Source organism: Macrotis lagotis, chromosome 2, assembly GCF_037893015.1.
Source record: "Macrotis lagotis isolate mMagLag1 chromosome 2, bilby.v1.9.chrom.fasta, whole genome shotgun sequence".
Taxonomy (NCBI): Eukaryota; Metazoa; Chordata; class Mammalia; order Peramelemorphia; family Peramelidae; genus Macrotis; species Macrotis lagotis.
In genome coordinates, this window is record NC_133659.1 from 158,745,985 (window position 1) to 158,767,030 (window position 21,046).

The following is a 21,046-nucleotide window of genomic DNA, read 5'->3' on the forward strand; positions in this document are numbered from 1 at the left end:
CAGATACAGCACTGCTTTATTTAGGGTTATGTGTAGTAGTAGCTTAATGCTCTACAATTTTTAAAAGTTTATCATGACATAGTGAACCTAATAACCACAACACCCTGAAATAAGCAGTATAATAATAGTTTTTCTTTTCCTTTGTGATCCTTTAGAGATTGGGGAATAGAGGGGTACAAAGATGAGTGAAAGTAACTTGCTGGCAGAGAGGATAGAGTTCCAAATAAATGAGGAAAACTCATCTTCCCTTAAATGTGGCCTGGGACCCGGGAAATTCACTTAAAACTCTTCACCTCAGTTTGTAATTTATAAAATGAGCTGGACAAGGAAATAGCAAATCATTCAAGTTATCTTTCTGAAGAAAATTCCAGATAAGGTCATGAAGAGTCAGATATAATGCAAATGACTCAGTAACAACAAAAACAAAAAGTGGGTGAATATAGGCAAAATGTAGTCCAGTGAATTTTAGATTTATCCCGGTAGAATTTTGAAAACGATTAAGAACAATTTATGAATATTGAGAAAAAGAAGCAATGATCAAAAAACCCACTATAACTTCATTAAGAACAGGCAATTTTTTGACAAGGTTATTAGACTAGTAAATGAAGGGAAGTTTTTATGCTATGCCTAAATTTCAACAAAACAATTGTTGATGCCTCATGTTCTCTTTGTGGACAAAATAGGCAGGTGTGTTAATAATAGTAAATTCTGATGAATTCAAAACTGTTTAATGATCAGTCCCTAAAAGTAACCATTAATACTATTATCCATGAAGCATGTCTTTAATAATGTATGCTTAGGATTTTTGGCCCATTTTAGTCACTAAGAGATAAGATAATAAAAGGCATGTTTATCATAATTGCAAATGACTCAGCACTGGGAAGAATAACTAATACATTGAATTATAGTTAGGATCCAAAAATATCATGTGCTAGAATGATAGGCCAAATTGAATAAGACAAAGTTAACAGTGATAATGTAGTTCAAAGATTCAGCTTCATAAGGGACATGTAGGTAGACAACAATTTATATGAATAAGATCTGGGGATTTGAATAAACTTAGTCAACAGTATGGTATTTCATTCAAAAGAGCTAATGTTATCCTAAGTGAAAGGGAGAGAAATTTGGATTATGATCCTCTTTAAAGATACAGTAGATGTAATCCTGTTCAAAGACATTCTTATAACTCCCAGAAGAATCAAAATAGGGAGAGGTATTCACATAAAAAGTGTTTGCATCATAATGAAGAAAGTTCAATATGAGTCCAAATTGAAGAAAGATTCCTGATGATGAGGTCCTTTAGCTATTATTGTTTATAAATTACGCTTAAACAGCAGAATATTGACAAGTTTCCTGAAAGAGATCAACAATCACTCAAGTGAGTTTGATCTAATTGTTCACCCAGAAAAGGTCAAATTAGTAAAGATTGACAATTGTGAAGAATATAACATACATATTTTTGGGAAGAAGGACAAACTGTAGCAATTGTCTATCATTATGTATACATAGGACAAATAGCACAAATGGACAAAGATTTGAGATTACAATTGAACAAGAGTTAGAGAGCAGGTTGGATTGACTTTGGAAAATTGCAAAGCTTCTTTAATGGTTTCAAGTTCCCTGTGGAAACAAAGGCCCATCTTTTAAATCATATATTCTATTAGTATTAGGTTCTAAGAGAATAGCATAGTAGACAGCAGTTTAATATCCCACAAAGGACAAAGGAGAGATTTCTGGCATGTATGAACAGTTGCAACATATTACCCATGAAAAAAATTTGAAATGTAAGTTATATCACCAAGAAATGATAAACAAAAAAGATGCATTGTTCTCAAGGTAAAGGGCAAGAGATGGTGGTTAACTTGTCCAGGTATTCCACTGATATCCTCATTATGCCAGGAGAAAACAAGAAAGGCTTTCATATACTTTTAGAACTCTTGTGGAAAACTTAAGGGAGGACATTGACAAGAATTGCACAAGGATGAATTGCTAGAAAGGAATGTTCAAATCAATGATATCAGAGAGTCATCTGAGTCTCAAAAATAAGGAAGGTCATAACTATGCTATGATCTGATCTGACCAGAACACATTGAGAATATTGTGTTCGTTTCTTGGTGCTATATTTTAAGTAGGACAGTGATAACTTGGAGTATATCATCAAAAGCTTCATGAGGATCATGAGAAGAGTCAGACTATGACATATAAGAGTCAACTTGGAGAAGAAAATGCTTGTTAAGGGTTGTGGTGAGAAAGGTTAGAAATGTTGTTTCTTCAGAAATAGCCACAAGTTATTTCACCTCTTTTATATTTTGTTTTCTCTTCAGTAAAATTGCAGACATTCAAGCGAAGACCAAACAACTTCCCTTCTATCTTTAATTCTTGTATCAAAATTAGTAGACAGAGACCATTTATGTGTACCTAATAACATGTACAAGACAAAACGCAAATTGAAGGAATTTCAAACACCATGACATGGTGCTATGCCATGAAATATCTCCCCCCAAATCAACTGCAGCCTCAGTGAAATCTATACAATTGTTAAGGTCAACTTGGTTGTTGAGTAGGTGGGAGAAGGGAATAGCAGAAGCCTGGTCACAGTAGGTGACAATAAAGCAGGTAGTGGGGGAGGAGTAGTTGAGGGAAGGGTTGGTATGGTAGGAGCTCAGTGCAGTTTAGGAGGGAGGAAGTGCCATCTGGAAGTTTCCTATTTTAGCTAATTATTCTTGCTAACTAAGTGCTAAGCTTTGTTGTATCAATGCTGCTGTAGGACTGCAAGTGCTGACAGCACCCTCTAAATTTGGCACCCTGGGGCAAAGATGAGTCACCCCTCCCTATTTATGGCTCTGTTGGAACCCATGTCCCTGAATTTTTTTAAATGATTATAAATTCTATCCCCACCCTCAGTAGCTTTATGTTTCACAGCTGTGCCTGTTTTTTTCCTACATTTTTTTCAGATGTTTAAACACCAAAGGGAGACAGAAGGCAAAGTAGAAAAGTCTCAGGGCCATTGTAAAAGACAACTTTGACAGGTCAAGCTGTTGGTTTTTGTAGATCTCCTAGCTCCTTAACTATTTGTTAAGTTCTTAGATCAACTGCCTTGCTTTGCCTCTTCCTGTGAATTTCTTGGTCATTAAATATTTGCTCAGAATTCTCCAAAACTTTGTGGCTCTTTTATGCCTTTTTCTTCCTTATGGAAAAGTATTATACTATTTATACCTAGAACTAGAATGTGTATAGTTCATATTATGTGATGAATAAATATTTGGGAGGTAAAGATTTTTGAATGAATGTCTGTGGTACAGTGAATACACCACTGAACTAGGAGACAGGAGACTTGAATTTTTAGTTCAGTCTTTACAACTAACTAGTGATCACATCACTTAGCCAATCCAGATATCAATTATCCTCTGTAAAAGATACTGAAGTAAATGATCTGTAGTATTCTTTCCATTTATAAATTACAATTTATTCAGTATATCAGAGGCCTTAATTTGTTTTGGGCCATCCTGGTTCCTATTGGTCTACAAGACTTTTGAACTTGTTGCAATAAGATAAAACAATTTACAAATAGAAATCACCGATTTCATTGTTCAACAAGTCAGGTAATGTGGAAAGCACCAGTAATATAAAGGCAAAAATATTGCCCCTTTTCCTTCAAAGCTCTTACATTCTAATGAATCAACTGCTGTACAAATAACTAGATACATATAAGTTTTATAGGAAGTAATTAGACAATAACCTCAGATATAAATGTTCTATTGACTAGGAGAACTACCAGTACAGGCTTCCTCAAAAGGAAGCATTTGATCTGAGTCTTTCTAGAAGCAAGGGGTAAAGATGAAAGGAGGAACATTCCAAGTATGGGGAACAACTGGCATCAAGGAGTAGAGACAGAAGATGGAATGTTGTGACTGAGAAGCAGCATTGTGAATCTAGAATTTGTGGAGAGAAATAAAGTGTGAGAAGACTAGAAAGGTAGAATGGTACTAAGGTATAAAAAAACTTTTAGTACTCTAGAATTTCTATTTGATCCTAAAAATAAAATGGGGGCCACTAGAGTACTTAGTAAGGGATAACATGGTTACAACTAAACTTGAGAAAAATCACATTGATAACTGAATGGCAGGAAGAGTCTTTAATCAAGAAAGCCAGATTGAAGACTCTAGAGACAGTTTAAATCAGAAGTGTCAAACTTGCAGCTGATAGACTACTCAAGAGTGTGGCCTGAACCAGATTAAAATGTAATTCAGGAATGTTTAACAAAATGAAAATATAATAAAACTTAGATAATATTATGAGGTCCACATAGATTTGTTTCTATTTGAATTAGACAACCTTGTTCTAGGCAACAGGTGATCATCCTGAATTTGGTTAGAGATGTTGCGGATGTAAAAATGAAAAGACTGGGCTATGGATTGGAAATGTGAAATGAAAGAAAGTGAGGCTGAAGGCCTGGGTGAATGGAAAGATGGTGATGTCCTAACAATAATGAGAAAAGTCAGAGTTTGAAAGGAAGAAATGTTCCGTTTTAAATATCTGTTTGAGATGCCTTTGAGATGTCCATTTCAAGATTTACTGAAAGGCACTTGGTAATTTGAGACTGAATCTCAGGAGAGTTAGTAAGACTGTATGAAAACACTTAAGAATCATCTGACTCGAGGTAATGGGTGTGATCTCAAAGGTTAAGTAACTAAAGGATATGAACAACAATAGGAACAAAGGAGAAAAGTGGTTGAAAGTAAAGTACAAATTATAATTCAGATGGATAATTATTAAGTCAAGATTATGAAAAAAAGGAAAGTGAAACTACAGCAAAGGTGATGAACTAGGGAAATAGTGAAAGAGAATTTGTAGATTACAAGGGAGATGAAGACTAGGTTTGAGAGTGAACTAGAAAAGGTAGAGCCAAGATGGCAGAGCAGAGGCAGCAATTCAGTTGAATTCTCTTAATGTTTCACCAAAACAATCTTAAAAATAGCTTTCTGAAGAAGAGTCAACAGTAGATCAAGAGAAGACATTTTTTCCTGTCCTTAGGAGGTCAGCAAGAAAGATGTGACACCAGAATGGGGACTAGCCTGTAGTAAATGCTGGCAGTGTCAATGGTGGTCCTTGCAGGCTACTACAACAATGGTAGTAGCATCATTCATATCTCTCAAGCCAGAGATAGGAGGGGAACCTGAAACTGGTCAGAAATATATTATAGGAGACCCGAGAGTCACTGGGCACAAAACTCTACTGCACTGCCTATATAGACTTCCAAGTTGCAGTTCCAAGGCAGAGAGGAGCACTAGTCTTGCAGCTGTACAGGAGCAGGGTCCCTCATCACAGTTCCAGTGCCAAGAGGTGCAATCACACTTGTAACTGCAGGGAAGCAGGAATCCTTCCTGGTTAAAGAGAAGAATACTGACTAGAAGAACAGTGTCTACACCTCTTATGAGATTACACTGCACTACATAAAAACTCTCAAAGTTTAAGAATTATTTCTGAAAACAGCAACATAAAAAACAAAAAAAAATACTGATGCTTCGAATAGTGTACTCCTACATCCTGGTGAGCAGAGCCAAACTTTAACATAAAATTCAAAATCAAGAAGTAAATTGAAAAATGAGCAGACATTAAAAAAAAATTGAGCATAAAAAAGAAATGATGGTGGCAGGGAAAACTGAGACACAAACTCAATGAAAAGAGTTATCAACAAAACCTCAAAAAATAAAAGAAAATTAGACCCAATCCTCACAAGAATTCTGAGAAGAGTTTTAAAAGAGAGAGGAATGATAGAGAAAAAAATGGAAAAAGAAATTAGATGTACGGAAATTACAAAAAGAGAATTAGCAGCTTAACAAAAGAGGTATACAAATACTGAAGAAAATAATACCTTAAAAACAGAATTGAACAAAAGGGAAAAGAGGCACAAAAATTCACTACAGAAAATAATTTTTTTCAAGAGTAAGAATAGTCATAGTTGTTTCTGCTGTTTGGTGAAGCTATCTCTTCTGGGCATAGTTCTGGCAGTCATAGGCTTTTTCAGAAGTATGTCTACTTCCCAAAATGATTGGAGATGTGTCAGATTGAAGTCCGATTTTTCTGCTAAGGATATTGATGATGGCACAGTATCTCTGGATAAGAACAGGAGCTGTGTCTGTGTTGTTCCCAATGTAGCCTCACAATAAGGAAAGATGGACATAAACTACACATGACCTGCTAGTCAGTTATTCTGAGTGTGCTTTATGTATTTTAGTTTTCCTCTGCAACCAGTTTGGAAGGCAAAAGTCAATGGAGTAATGCAGAAATATGAGAATTCACTTCCAGATACAATGTCAGATTTGATATGAATAGCAAAATATGTGTCCATGGAGATGATGCCCACCCCTGTGGAAATGGACGAAAATCCAACCCAGGGAGAAGGGCATTTTGGGTAACACACTAAAGTAGAATTTAATCAAGTTCCTTATTGACAAAGATGACTGTTTGGTGTACTGGTGTAATCTGAAGAAGGAGTCCTTGGTGATTTAAAAGGACCTGCCTTGCTTCCTGTAGTTCCCCTTTTCCTTCCTGTGTCTACCTCTGATCTTCAGTCTTCCACTGATATCAGGACAGTCTGACTTCAATCCAGTTCACTGGTGAGGTAGATCTGAAAACCTGGCATGCATCTCAGTCAGAGGAAAACTCCAGAGGGCCCATGGAGATAGCTTGCAGCCTCAAGTCATTTATTGGATTAAAAAAAAAGTTAAAAATAAAAAAAGAGTAATAATAGGAAAAGAAAAGTTAATGATTCCCTGAAACATTAAGAGACAAAAAAAAAAAAAAAACATGGTAAAATGAAAAAAGAAGAAAATGTGAAATATCTTTTGGGGGGAAAAAACTGACCTGGAAATTAGATTGAGCAAAGATAATTTAAGAATTACTGGATTAGTTGAGAGTCATGATTTAAAAGAAAAGAGTTACATTTCAAGAAATTATAAAGAAAAACTTTACTGATATCCTAGAACTTAGAGGGTAAAATAGAAATGGAAAGCATCTACTGATCATCTCCTGAGAAAAAACAACCACCCTAATTTCTGAAATATATCCTTCCACTGATTAAAAACAAATTAAACAATTTTGAGGTATGACCTCAAATCTATCAAATTGGTTAACAAGATAGAAAATGAAAATGATAAATATTGTAGGGGAAATTAATGGGGGAAAAGGGATACAAGTACATTATTGATAAAATTCTGAGATAGTCCAAACATTCAGAACTATTTCCAAAGGGTTATAAATTTTTGCATACTTTTTGACTCAGCAATACCATTACTAGTTATGCTTCTAAAAAAATCATAGAAAAAGGAAAAAAGACCTATATGTGTAAAAATATTTATAGCAGTTCTTTTTTGTGGTGGCAAGAATTGAATACTGAGGGGATGTCCATCACCTGGGGGATCATTGAATAATTTGTGTCAAATGCTTATGATTGAATACTATTGTGGTTTAAGAATTGATGGGGGGATGATTTCAGAACGACCTGGGAAGACCTATATAAATTTTACAGAAGTGAAGTGAGCGCACCATAAGATCACTGGACACATTAATAGCAGTATCATAATGATGTAAAGACAGCTTTTCTGATCGAGGCAATGATCTAAGAAAATTCTAAAGAATTTATAGTTAAAAATGCTATTCACCTCCTGAAGGTATTCTTAATACAAATTGAAGTATTTATGTATGTATCCATATAAATATTTATGTACATATGTATGTATGTATGCATATTATTTCTCTTTTTTCTTATTTTTTGCAACACTGCTAGTATGAAAATATTTTGTATGATTTCATATATACATTTGATATCATATTGCTGGCCTTTTCACTAGGGGTACTAAAGGGAAGACGAGAATTTAGAATTTAGGCAGAGTAAGAAATAACTTAGAGAAGTAAAATTGAGTTGTGTACAGACAGGGAATATATAGAGAAAAAGCAGAGGAAGTTAATTCTTTGCCCTAGGACTTACATGAGTGAAGATGTTGGAGAGCTAAAAGGCAGATGGAGGAGGCAGAGAAAACAAAGTTTCTGTGGGAAAAATGAAGATTGCAATGCATTAAAAATTGCTGCATCAAGTACTTTATCTTCCTTAGCACTGACCAACAGGATAAACATTTTGAAGTTTTAAAAATGCCTGATATTATGACATTACACTGATCTATTCTTATAAACCAGAGGTTTGTTTCTCTCTCTCTGTCTCTCACACAGAGACAGAGACAGACAGAAACAGAGACACAGACAGAATCTTCTGGTAATCTGGCAAAGCCTGTGAACCTTTTCGCAAAGTAAGTGTTTTAAAATAAGATATAAAGCATTATAGAGGAAATGGACTATATTAACTTCTTTTATTGAACTAAGTAGAACTGTATTAAATAATGTATCCATTCTTTAGGTTTCTTTTTAAAAGATTAATTTATTCTCTGGGGAGTAGTGGGAGAGCTAGATTGATACAAATAATGCTTGTTATGATTGGAAATAAAAGTAATAAAAAGATATTTAAATATATTTAAAAGCAAAAGATATTTTTTTAAAAAAAGCAAGATATTTAGCAGCAAAACAAGCTCACATTCCCCAAGTTAAGAACCCCAGATAAAACCTGTCTGGGAAGGTGCCATCAATATATCACTATAGGCATACATAGGAGGGAGAACAGGTTTCCTTTCCTAAAACTGCAATGAGGATGTTACTCCTAATGGCTCCAATTTGTATTACTACTTCTCAGATTAGGCATTCTTAGAGCTTTTGATCAGTTGGGGAAGAGAAGAAAATGTAGGTTCACAAGATAACTGTCATGATGGCAAGGTCATGATGATGTCTACTTGAGACATGAAGATAGATAAGTATATATGGTTCAACTTCTGAGAGATCTATTGTATAATGATAGAAGCAGGACTTCTAGAGATCTAGCTTTATAGGAACAAGGGGATCTTTCACTAACAACTTCAACAACTGCTTAAGAATCTTTTATTCTGAGATAGCTAAGGTTAACTGCACAGTCTTCTCTTGAAAGATAACCTGTTTTGCATTTAAATATCCTTCCTTTTATTTGCCCCAAAACCTCTGCTGGCTAAACTATTTTTACAGATAGTAAGAAGATATTCTTGGGATGATTTGAGGTCAAACAACAGATATTTATTAAACACCTATAATGTGTCAGTTATTGTGCAAAGGTTTCCAAAGTCAAAAAATAAAATAGTTCCTGCTCCACAAAGCTTACATTAAACTGAAGAAGACAGAATATACATATATATATATGCATATATATGTACTTATGCATGAAATATCAAAACAATAAATAGATCATTTTTATGGGAAGGAGAATCACTAGTCATTGGGGCTGAGACAAGAGTGGTAGTGGTAGGGCAGCTAGGTGGCGCAGTGGATAAATCACCAGCCCTGGAGTCAGGAGTACCTGGGTTCAAATCCATTCTCAGACATTTAATAATTACCTACACGTGTGGCCTTGGGCAAGCCACTTAACCCCATTGCCTTGCAATAACCTAAAAAAAAGAATGGTAGCAATGGAAATCAAAATATATCTACCATCAGAAGTGAAACTACTAAAAGAATCAGAATCTTGGTTTTAGGACTTTTCTTTATTGATATTATCTTCCCATAAGCAAATACCCTGACAGAGTGAGTGCACTTAAGAAAGGAAATATTCCAGGATGGAAGCTGGTCAGATGTTGGAATCACAGAAATAAGTACTGGGCAGTTGCAGTAGTAGCAGTAGCAGTAGTAGTAGTAGTAGTAGTAGTAGTAGTAGTAGTAGTAGTAGTAGTAGTAGTAGTATCAATGGCAGTGGTGGTGATGATGATGGTGATGTGATGGTTGTGGTGGTGGTGGTGATAGTAGTAGTAGTGGTAGTAGTAGTGGTGGTAGGAGGAGGAGGAAAAGGAGGAGGAGAGAAGGAAGATAAGGAGGAGGAATAGTAGTGATGGTAGCAATAGTAATTCACATTCATATAGCACTTTTAGGTTTTGAAAGTGTTTTCCTCATAGTAATCCTATAAGGTAGATAGTACAAGTATTATTTCCCATTATCCAGATGAGGAAACTGAGACTCAAATTAAATGACTTGCATATGATCACTAAAGGCAGCAAGGTGGTTAAGAAGAGAGAGTTCTGGGCCTCAGGTCATAAAGACCTGAATTCAAATATGACTTTGGGAACAATAAGACCCTGGACAAATCACTTAACCTCCATTTGCCTTAATCCATTGGAGAAAGAAATGACAAACAACTCTAGTATCTTTGTCAAGAAAATCCCTTGCTATATTCCACCAGGTCACAAAATTTTCTGGCATAACTAAACAACAACATTGGTACACGGTTACAAAGCTAACAAAGATTTAATCCAGATGTGAACCCAAGTCTCCTGAATTTAAATCTTAAATATTTTTATTAAATACTACATTTTGAGAGGTGAGACTTTCAGGAGTATTTCAGGCAGTGACCCTCATCATTAGAAAAGGTAGAAAGCACTATGTTTTTCCCCATATGTATATAATCTCACCAGGCATTCTAGAGTAGCTAGAGAAAAATCTATTGTTAATTCTCCACATGATGAAAAGAAGAATTAGATTCATTCAATTAGAATGATCTTACAATCTTACACTCCTCACTTGCAATGAATTCCTATGAGAGAGGTTTCCAGCCTAGGGCTCTCCGTAAGGCATCTTTGATCTCCTTATTTCTCAGGCTATACACAACAGGGTTCATCAAGGGTGTGATGACAGTATAAGACACTGAGATAAGTCTATCTTCTAGGGAATTCTGGGACTTGGGCTTGAGGTAGACAAAGGAAGCACATCCATAGTGGACAATGACCACAGTGAGGTGAGAGGCACAGGTAGCAAAAGCCTTCCGTTGCCCCTCAGCAGAGGCAATCTTGAGGATGGTGGAAAAAATGAGCACATAGGAGATGAAGACCAGGACCATAGGCAGAACAATAACACCCAAACTGATTAACAAGGTGATAAGTTCATTAATAGTTGTGTCTGAACATGCAAGTTTCAGCAGTGGGCGGATGTCACAGAAGAAATGGGAAATGATGCCAATATCACAGAAAGGAAGACTGAATACAAATGTCACCTGAATGATGGCTGTGCCAAGTCCCATGCTACATGACATGAATGCTAGCTGAACACATGTTGTCTTTCCCATGATGACTGAGTACCTTAAGGGGTTACAGATGGCCACATAGCGGTCATAGCCCATGGCTGTGAGAAGGAAGCAGTTATTGACCCCAAAGATAATATAGAAGAAGAGTTGTGTTGCACAACCTGGGATGGTAATCAGTTGATATGGGCACAGCAGTCCAGTCAGCATGCAGGGTATTATAGCCACAGTATAGCAGGTCTCTGAGATAGATAGCACACTCAAGAAGAAATACATGGGTGTATGAAGTTGTCGATTGAGTTGGATGAGTGTCAAGATGAGAGCATTACTGAACAAAGTCAGAACATAGAGGGTGAGGAAAATCACAAAGAGGATCAGCCGGTGTTTCCATCCAAAGCTAGAGAAACCCTCTAGGGTAAACTCACTTATAGTTGTGAAGTTTGCCCTTGTCATTGAGGAAATCCTGTGACTGAAAAGGAAGACAGAAGTAGAGAGGTATGAGAGTCTGAATATGAATTAACATGTTTATGAAATAGACATCACCAGTCAGGGGGACTTGATTAAACAGGATGAGAAACATTTTATGTAATCCCACTTTTTCAAGAACAATTATTGTTTGATCATTAACCAAGGGTCTTAGAGAATTGACTATCTTCATCTTCTGCTTTATAATATGCCTGCATGCTCCCCCCCCACCATAAACAAAAACAATGATTCTAAAACCTCCATGATTGATTAGAAACAGGATCACAGACTTAGAGCTGTAAAGTAACTTGCCCAAGGTTACTCAAGTAGTAAATGGCAGTCATTATTCAAACCAAGGTACTCAGAGATCAAAGTCAGTATTCTTCCCACTGCACTACTGATGAAAAGGAGCAGAATGGATATTGGTCAAAGGAGGAGAGGGACTGGGAAAATGTGCCCAAACCTGAATTTGCACCTGCTTTGAAAAACCCAGATTCACATAGATCCTGGGTAACAAACCAAAGTTTACAAGCCTAGGAGGGAGATGGTGGTAAATTTCACACCTATTCAGTGAAGATTAAGGTACCTTACATAGATTGCTAGATACACTACTGAGGTTTTGGGGTATGACTTCTCACCTCAGGTACTTATATTCCAATATTTCTGATAGGCCACATTTTCTAAGATGATTATTTGAAGCAGTAGATGGTTAATATCTAAAGTCATTTCATTGATAATTTTTGTAGTCATGTATTTGAAAAAAGGGTATAAAGTCTCCATAGGCTCTCTGGAAGATATCTCTAAAATTGATTTCTGGGGGAAGATGTCAGACAGGTGGCATGGACAGTGTGGGAGATGATTGAGGAAGCCCAGGAATTATGTAGAAAGGAGAGCACGCTGAGGGTGTGTGGCATCATGGATCCCTGTTGATGTGCCAAAGGTGTGAGTATGAAGAGAAAAGAGACAGATGATTGGTTGGTTAGTTCTTGTCCTTCATTAGCAAAGAATACCAAAATGTCATAACTATGTTAGAAACAAGATACAGTGTGTCACACTATGACTGACCAGAATAATATGAGCTCAGAGTGCACTGCCATAGGTTGGGCAGAAAAATGTCCATGGGAACACTTAGGGTGATTATTCTAAACTTAACAATCTCATATTTCCTTTGAACTGCTTCAGTTATGCCTTGCTCATAAAGCAGAGCACCCTCTCTGATGTTGGCATGCCATACTGAATGGTGCTGAGCCAGGGTCTTCCATGCTGATAATGATTTTCAAAATTTTTAAGAGATATCTTGAGGGTGCACTTGTATAGCTTTTTCTGATTCCCCTGTGAGTGGCTGCCCTAAGTTCTTCATAAAATAGTCTTTTTGGCAGGCATACATTTGGCATTTGAACAATATAGCAAGCCAATTGGAGTTTCACTCTCTGTAGTACCTTTTTGAATGCTTGGCAGTTTAACTTGAGAAAGGACCCCAGTGTCTGGTATCTCATCCTGCCAAATCATCTTTAGAATCTTCCTAAGACAATTTAAATCAAAGAGATTCAGTTTCCTGGCAAGGTTCTGGTAGAATGCCCAAGTTTCACAGGCATAATAGCAATAAGGTCAGTACAGTGGCTCTATAGAACTTTAGATTGGTGGTTAATCTAATCCCTCTTCTTCTACACACTTTCTCTCAGACCTCCCAAATACTGCACTGGCTATAGCAATGCATATGTCAATCTCATTATCAACATGTACCTCCCTGGAAAGCAAACTGCCAAGGTAAGTGAACTTATCCATACTATTCCAAACTTCTCCATTTTCTGTAATTGATGACTCCACATATGGATATGTATGTGGTGCTGACTGATGGAGCACCTGTGTTTTCTTGGTGTTAATTTTAAGGTCAAAGTTAGCAAAAGCAGCAGAGAATTGATCCATACTTTGTGGTGTTTGAGCTTCAGAGGCTGAATTGAGTGCACAATTATCTGCAAAGAGAAAACTATGCATAAACACTCCTTCAAATTTATTCTTGACTTGGGGCCTTTTCCAGTTGAAGAATACTGGCAGTGTGGTAGCTGACCTTGATGCTGTGTTCATCCTCAGTGAACATGTTTGATAACATGGATGAAAACATCATGCTAAAAAACTTATCATCTGTTCCTCAATCCTTCCTAAAGCCACAATGGCTCTCAAAAGTAGGTGATTATCTTCCAGTTGAAGAATCAACCTAATTAGGAAGATTCTGGCAAGAACTTTACCAACAATGACTAAGATAGAAAAACCCTTGTGATTGTCACAGGATGACCTATGCATTACATATAACCTGAAAAATTTGCTCAGCTTTTGAATGAACCGTGGACCTATTCACCTTGTAAATCTTTACCGGAATAGAATCAGCACCAGGCGCTTTGCCACATGAAAGGAGCTTAATGGCATCCAGAACCTCTTCTTCAGATGTAACTTTAGCTAAGGACAGACTGATTTCAATTTGAAGTGAATGCTCAATGACTTTTGAATTGATTGATGATGATGATCCATTAAGGACACTATGGAAATGATCAACCCATCTCTCTAGGATCATTTCCATATCACTAATTAATGTAGCTTCATTAGCACTATTTGAGATGCACTATATGTCTTTAGTCTGTAATAGCCTTCAGGACATTAAAAAAGCACTTGGGATTTTTATTATCCACCTCAAACTGAATTTTATCACCCTTCTTCCTCAGCCAAGAATCCTCTTTCTAAGCTTCACTTTTACTTTACTTTTTATGGAATTAAATGCTACCTTCTTAGAAATGAATGAACTATTCTGTTGGCAAACCCTGTAGAATTCTCATTTTTCATTTTGCAGCTTCTGTATTTCCTTATAATTTTCATCAAATCAGTCTTGATGTTTGCAAGTATTCTGACACCTCTCTCTCTCTCTCTCTCTCTCTCTCTCTCTCTCTCTCTCTCTCTCTCTCGTTAGGTATGATTTACATACACTCATGCCTGATATATACTCAGTAGGAGCCCAGTCTAAAAGAATACTGTGCCTTATTCAAGAGCTTGTCTATAGCAAACTATTGCCTGAATTTTCTCAAGGCTGAGTAAGGCTGAGTCCCACATACAGCTTTTTCAGTTGTTCTCGTTTTTTTTTTTTCCTTTTGCTTATTTGTCATGAATTTTTTTCTGTAAATAGTCACATGATCCTGTTTTCAACTAGACAATTGGTATGTTTTACTTTGTCATCCTTAGTTCTCAAGTAACAAATGGTATTTTCTGTGAAGTGAAAGGTAAAAAATTTCAGTAAGCTAAATGAATGGTTATGTTGAAAGTCAGTGACCCTTTATCACCTCAAAGCAATAAATGTAACAAGTGAAGTAAGAGTATCATAATAAAAAAGGGCAAGAGGAAAGAAACATTTTCCACAAAAGAAACCTCACAGGAAAAACTTTCACAGCAGAAAAAAAAAAAACAAAAAGGGACCATAATAAGATGGTTGTAAGGATGTAAAATGAAAAATTCATAATTAAAAATATAATTCTAAAATAATTCTAACTATGATTGGAATGCTAGCTATATCAGAAGCTTAGTACAGCAAATACAAAGACCTATAAGGAGGTATATTAGCTTAAAAAAAAGAATTTGAAAAGACAAAAAAGTTGGGGGCTTATAACATATGATGAAAATCATACTATAACACTGTACATTTCAGAAAAAATTGAAACAGGATGCAAAAATGCCAAAATGAACAATGAATTTAAAACCAAATTAAAGAACTCTTTAAAATTGGGGGGGATCACTCAATATCTCTACAAACTGAAGTGGACCTTGAAGATTAAGCTTAGTGAGACACTCTGGGAATTATTGACTTCCAGGAAAAAATAAAATAAAAGAGATTTTAAAAAAGAGTTTGAATTCATATTTTAGAAAAGTATACAAGAAAATTAACTGGAAAGTTTTAAAATTTTTTTTTCAAGCAGGAAAAGTACAAATGGTTAGAGAGAAAATTAATGCTCACTTACCCAAAAATGTAGTCACCAAGTTCCAGAGTTTCAATTTCAATGAAGGAATCTTGTGAGAATCCAGGATATTTAAGTTTATGTACTATGGAACACCACTTCTTATGTAGAACTACTTGTTGATGACAAGAACTGAAATATTATAAACTAAAAATAAAAATATGTCAGCTTTCAATTTAAAGTAAGGTATGAGCTTTATTGAGTCTGTTAAAAATATAGATCATAACCACATACACAGTCATTATACAATAATAATACAAAATCCAAAGATATGTAGAGGCTTGGAAACATAAAATCATTAAACAAAAGGAACTTGTGAATTAGTGAGCTAGGTGAACTAGTGCTTTCTGATAAGGATACAATTTCAAGAAATGTAGGGCATTAATACAAATATAATTGAGCTAGAATCATTGCTTAAATGGATGAGTTGCCAAAGGACATTCATAATCATCAAACAAAAATTTGCAAACCAGTAATAATCATATGAAAGTCTGTTCTGATCCACTAATAATATGGAAAATGTAAATCAAGACAACTCTGAGTTTTACTTTACCCTAGAAAATTTATAAGGATGACAAAGACATAAAAATAGTAAATGTTGAATGAGATATGAGGAGACATGCATTATAATATACTACTGGTACAACTATGAATTGGTCTAAACATTCTGGAAAATATCTTGGAATTGTTTTAATAAAAAAGTATCTTAAATGTTCACTCTTTTTGGTGCTACCAAATATATAGTCCAATGTAGTCAAGAATAAAATGCAAGGTCCTATATAAACTAAAATATTCTTAGCAGTATTTTGTGTTAGCAATGGATTGAAAGTAAAGTAGATGCCCATGAATTGGGGAATGGCTAAACAAATTGTGATACATGAATGTAATGTAATAGTACTGCACACTAACAAAATACAAATGTGAATAATTCAAAGAAGCATGGAGACAATTGAATGAATTCAGAATAATTCATTACTGGAAAATAAAAAAAAACTGACCATGATGATATAAATTAAAGAGACAATAAAATGAAACTAAATACTTTAGAACAAATTTAATCCCAGAGAAACATTGAGAAAATATAATTCATTGCCTTTATTGTGGAAATTGAGAAGTAGATATATAAAATTTGCAAATGTTATTAAATTAGCAAAATATACTGTAAAAATGTTGAAAACACTGACAGACATATCCACTGATTTAGAATTTTTTGTTTGGGGAAAAATAGTTTCCTATAGCATGAAAAGTATAGATAACAACTCAAAGATTTAAAGTTTCATAGAGGTAGTAAGTCTATTGACTCGTAAAAATTCCACCTTGTCTAAGTATCATTGATTAAAACAAAGAACACCAATGGGCTACTGACTCTTAAGGAGAAGAATTGAACAGAATGTCAAAGAGAAAGGAAGAAACAGAAAGGGAACTTAAAGTATTTTAAAGCTGTGGTTTGAGTGATGATCATTCAAAGAACTGGAACATCAAAGATGGGGTGGGATCCTGAACTTCACTGTTGTCTATATTGGGAAAGGGCATTATGAAAAAAATGGAAAGTAGAAATAGAAGATTTGGATTTGGACTGGTGAGAGGAGTGAGAGGTGAGATGTGTGAGAGGAGAGATATGGATCAAATTGTTTCAAGGAAAAAACTATAAACATTTAATTTTATTTTTTTAAAAGGAAATATAGGAACAATTAGGGTTCTGGGTTTGTAGAAGGAAGAATGTGTGTCTAACAAGCAAACTATTTATTCTAAGTCCTGACTTTTTGAAAAGTAAAATAACAATTTGATGGAAGTAGAAAAAAATTGTATTAACTTGAACATAAATAAGCTAAAATCATCCATAAAAATAGATGAACTTTATAAAATGGATTAGAAAATATATCTCAACAATTTTTCATATAAGATAAAACAATTTAAATAAAAATATAGCTAAAGGATCTAGAAATTAAAATAACATATTTCAGCTGAATATATATATATATATATATTTAACCATGTTATTTCATAGGTATATGTATGGGAGTTATAATAATAATAATAATAATAATAATAATAATAATAATAATAATAATAATATAGCATTTACATGATTCTTTAAGGCTTACAAAGCTCTTGTGTATTAATTATTTTATTTTATATCAATTTTTTCTTTTAGCTATATTCCATATTTTAAAAATAAGTCAAATTAGAGTTGATTTATTTTTTATTCTTCTATTTTTGCATTTATTTAGACCTTTACTTTAAAAAGCTATTGTTCTACATATAAACAACACAAACAACTGAATCAAGAATTACATGGATAATTTGTTGCTTCCTAAATATTGAATAATAATAAAATAGTAGATGAAATTTATATAATTCTTTAAAGTTCATAATGAAATTTATGAATATTATCTTATTCAATCCCCACATAAATTTTGGGAGGTATGTGTCCATGTTTCCTATTTTATAGGTGATTTAATGAGAAAACTGAGACAATCAAAGGTTCAGTGAGTTGCCTCATGCAACTAGTAAACATAGGTTTTACTTGAGTTCTTCTTAACTTCAAGTTCGACACTCTATCCACTATACCACCTAATTGTGAAACATCCAAAACCAAAACCAAAAGAAAAGAAAACAAACAAACAAGCAAACAATAGCAACAACAACAAAAAACCTGATTACAAGTTATGGCTTGTGGAACTGAAATAATATGCTGATAATTAAGGAATGAATACACACAGTATTATAGCATCTTTAGGTAAAGGGAACCTCAGAATCCATTTCGTTCAGACTGAACACATGAAGTAACAGGCTCACACTGTTATAAGATTCACAGATAGGAGTTGGACCCCTTCCCCTTCAATCCAGAGTAAATGTTTGTTTGCTTTTATCCTACAGCATAGACTAGGAAAACTAAATAAGGATACACCCCACCCCCTTCCCAAAAGAACTGTTAGGAAAACTCGAAGGCAGTTTACTGGGAAAAAAAAAAAATTAGAGATAAATGTTTTGCCATATACAATAATTTGTATTAAAATGGCTAAGCAATTTAAATATTAAATTAAATTAAAAATCCTAGTTAAAAGCTATAGATAGGGCGACTAGGTGGCGTAGTGGATAAAGCATCAGCCTTGGAGTCAGGAGTACCTGGGTTCAAATCTGGTCTCAGACACTTAAAAATTACCTAGCTGTGTGGCCTTGGGCAAGCCACTTAACCCTGTTGCCTTGCAAAAACCTAAAAAAAAGCTATATATATTTAAAAAGTAATAATCTGATATATAAGATACAGATTTTTTTAGGGAGATTTTCTAAAAAATCAATTTTGATTATATAAAATTAAAAAGATATTGTGAAAGTAAAACAAATGTAATTAAGCTAACATGGGAAGATGGGGGACAATATTTGTACTAGTTTTTTAGGTACAAATTTGATATCCAAAATTTATGAAGAATTTGCACTTTTTTCATTTATTAACATGAGATTAGTCTAAGTGGTTAAAATGCCATTATCCTTTAATAGTTATCTTTTCCTCCATTTTATTTTGAATTTTAAAAATATCAATTAAGTGAGTAAATTCATATACAAGAAACAGGTGATTATACATGAAACTATAAAATCATATTATATAAAACATGCTAGAAGAGATTCAACATATAATTTTAAAGCTTTTTTGCTTATCTGTGATTCTTTTTCTCTCTTTATGTTTTTATTGGGGGGGGGAATCCTATTCCCCAATTCCATTCTACCTTTTATCCTAGTCCTAAAAGAAATAAAAAGAAAAAGAAAATCCTTGTAACAAATATATATAGTCAAAGAAAACAAATTTCCCCTTTGATTATGTGCAAGAAAATTTTCTATAAATGCATGCAAACTATAAGCAACTATTGGAAATATATATATATATATATATATATATATACACATATATTCATTAGAGATCTAAGAAATGCAAATAAAAATAATTCTTAAGATACTGCCTCACAGCTATCCAAATGACAAAGATTAAGTTTTGAAGGGATTGTGGAAAGACAGGTATACTAATCTACTACTTGAAGACAGTAATAATAAAAGCATTATAAAACTGCTTTTGTGGTTTTCCCTTTAACCCCACTGAATTGACAGCATGATAAAAGATGGAAATATTCCATGTTGGAGGAACTATAGGAAGGTAGGCACACTAATACACTGTTGGCAAAGCTACGAATTTATCTAGTCATTTTACAAAATCATTTGGAATTATGTAAAAATATTTCATATTTGTTTATATCCTTTGATCCAGGGACCTACTACTAAGTTTCTCTCCCACCAAGGCCAATGTCAGCAGGAAAGGATTCATACATATAAAAATACTCATAGCAGTGCTAAGTGTAACAGAAAAAGCTGGAAAAACATTGTCTTAATTTTACAATGACTAAAGACATTATTTATGAATGTAATGAAATATCATGTCACAGAATGATGGCTATATAAAATCAAGAAAAATGGAGGGAGTTGCATATGTTGGATAAAAAAGAAGAAAATAAAAAAATATATTCAAATGACTAAGAAAAATGGAAATTAAGAAAATAAGGCAATGAAATTCAGGTCAAATGCAATCGACAAAAATGAGAGAACTATAATTATAGTTAAAACACATCCTTTGTTCCAATTAAGAACTGATAAAATGTAAAGGTAAAAAATGCCAGTTACTATCTGCTGAAATAATTGTACCCAGACATTTTTGCTGAACTATTTTGGAGGAATATAATTTATGAAGTGGTGAATTTTTTAAAGTGTCAAAACAACATATATCTCTTTCCTTTTAAAAAGTGACAGGAGGAAAAGATAGTGGGATTCCACAGGGAAAACATCATGAGATATCATATAATTACAGAAACTCCACTATTTTTCCCCCTTCAATGTCACTTACACCTTGCTGAACAGGACTGACAGTCAAACAGAAGGCTGGGGAGAAAATTTAGGAAGATATTTAATGATGAATTCATTAAAGATGAATTCAAAATCCACTCTCCATGTTCATCTTCAGACATAGCCCAAAGTGTCAGTGTCTTCTAAGGAAACTTGTGATGAGGAAAAATAAATTCATCATGAAGAATACACAGTCTGCCAGACTTGGAAGGGAGAATCATAGGAGCCTCTTCATCCACTTTTAGCTGCACCTTTTGGAAAAAAAAAATTGCTATCAATTTTGAGAGCCAGAAGCCAAGCTTTGAAGCTCTCTGGGAGGAGGTTTTTTGTTTAGCTCAGGACCCTGGAGTCACTTTCCCTTAAGGTATCTTGTCCATTCCTGTGGGATGGGTATGAAAAGTAAGGATCCAAACAGCAGGGTGTCTTGGGACTTTGTTGTGAATGGATCTTGTTTGTTTGATCTCAAAGAGAATGATTTGGGAACATGGGGGTTGACTTTGATTCCAGGTTAGAATTCTGTGGGGGACTGGGGAATTACATGATAGGTAAGAACTTT

The 21,046-nt window shown here is 34.4% G+C and overlaps 1 protein-coding gene and 1 pseudogene across 1 annotated transcript; one reads left to right on the forward strand and one right to left on the reverse strand.

The window, feature by feature from the left end:
- The first annotated feature begins 6,032 nt into the window (after positions 1-6,032).
- LOC141511232 (phospholipid hydroperoxide glutathione peroxidase pseudogene) lies at positions 6,033-6,537 on the forward strand (annotated as a pseudogene).
- A 4,120-nt stretch (positions 6,538-10,657) lies between these two features.
- Positions 10,658-11,593, reverse strand: LOC141511233 (olfactory receptor 10J4-like). Its single transcript, XM_074220473.1, has one exon. It carries the CDS (start codon positions 11,591-11,593, stop codon positions 10,658-10,660), a length of 936 nt encoding a protein of 311 aa, XP_074076574.1.
- Positions 11,594-21,046: the final 9,453 nt, after the last annotated feature.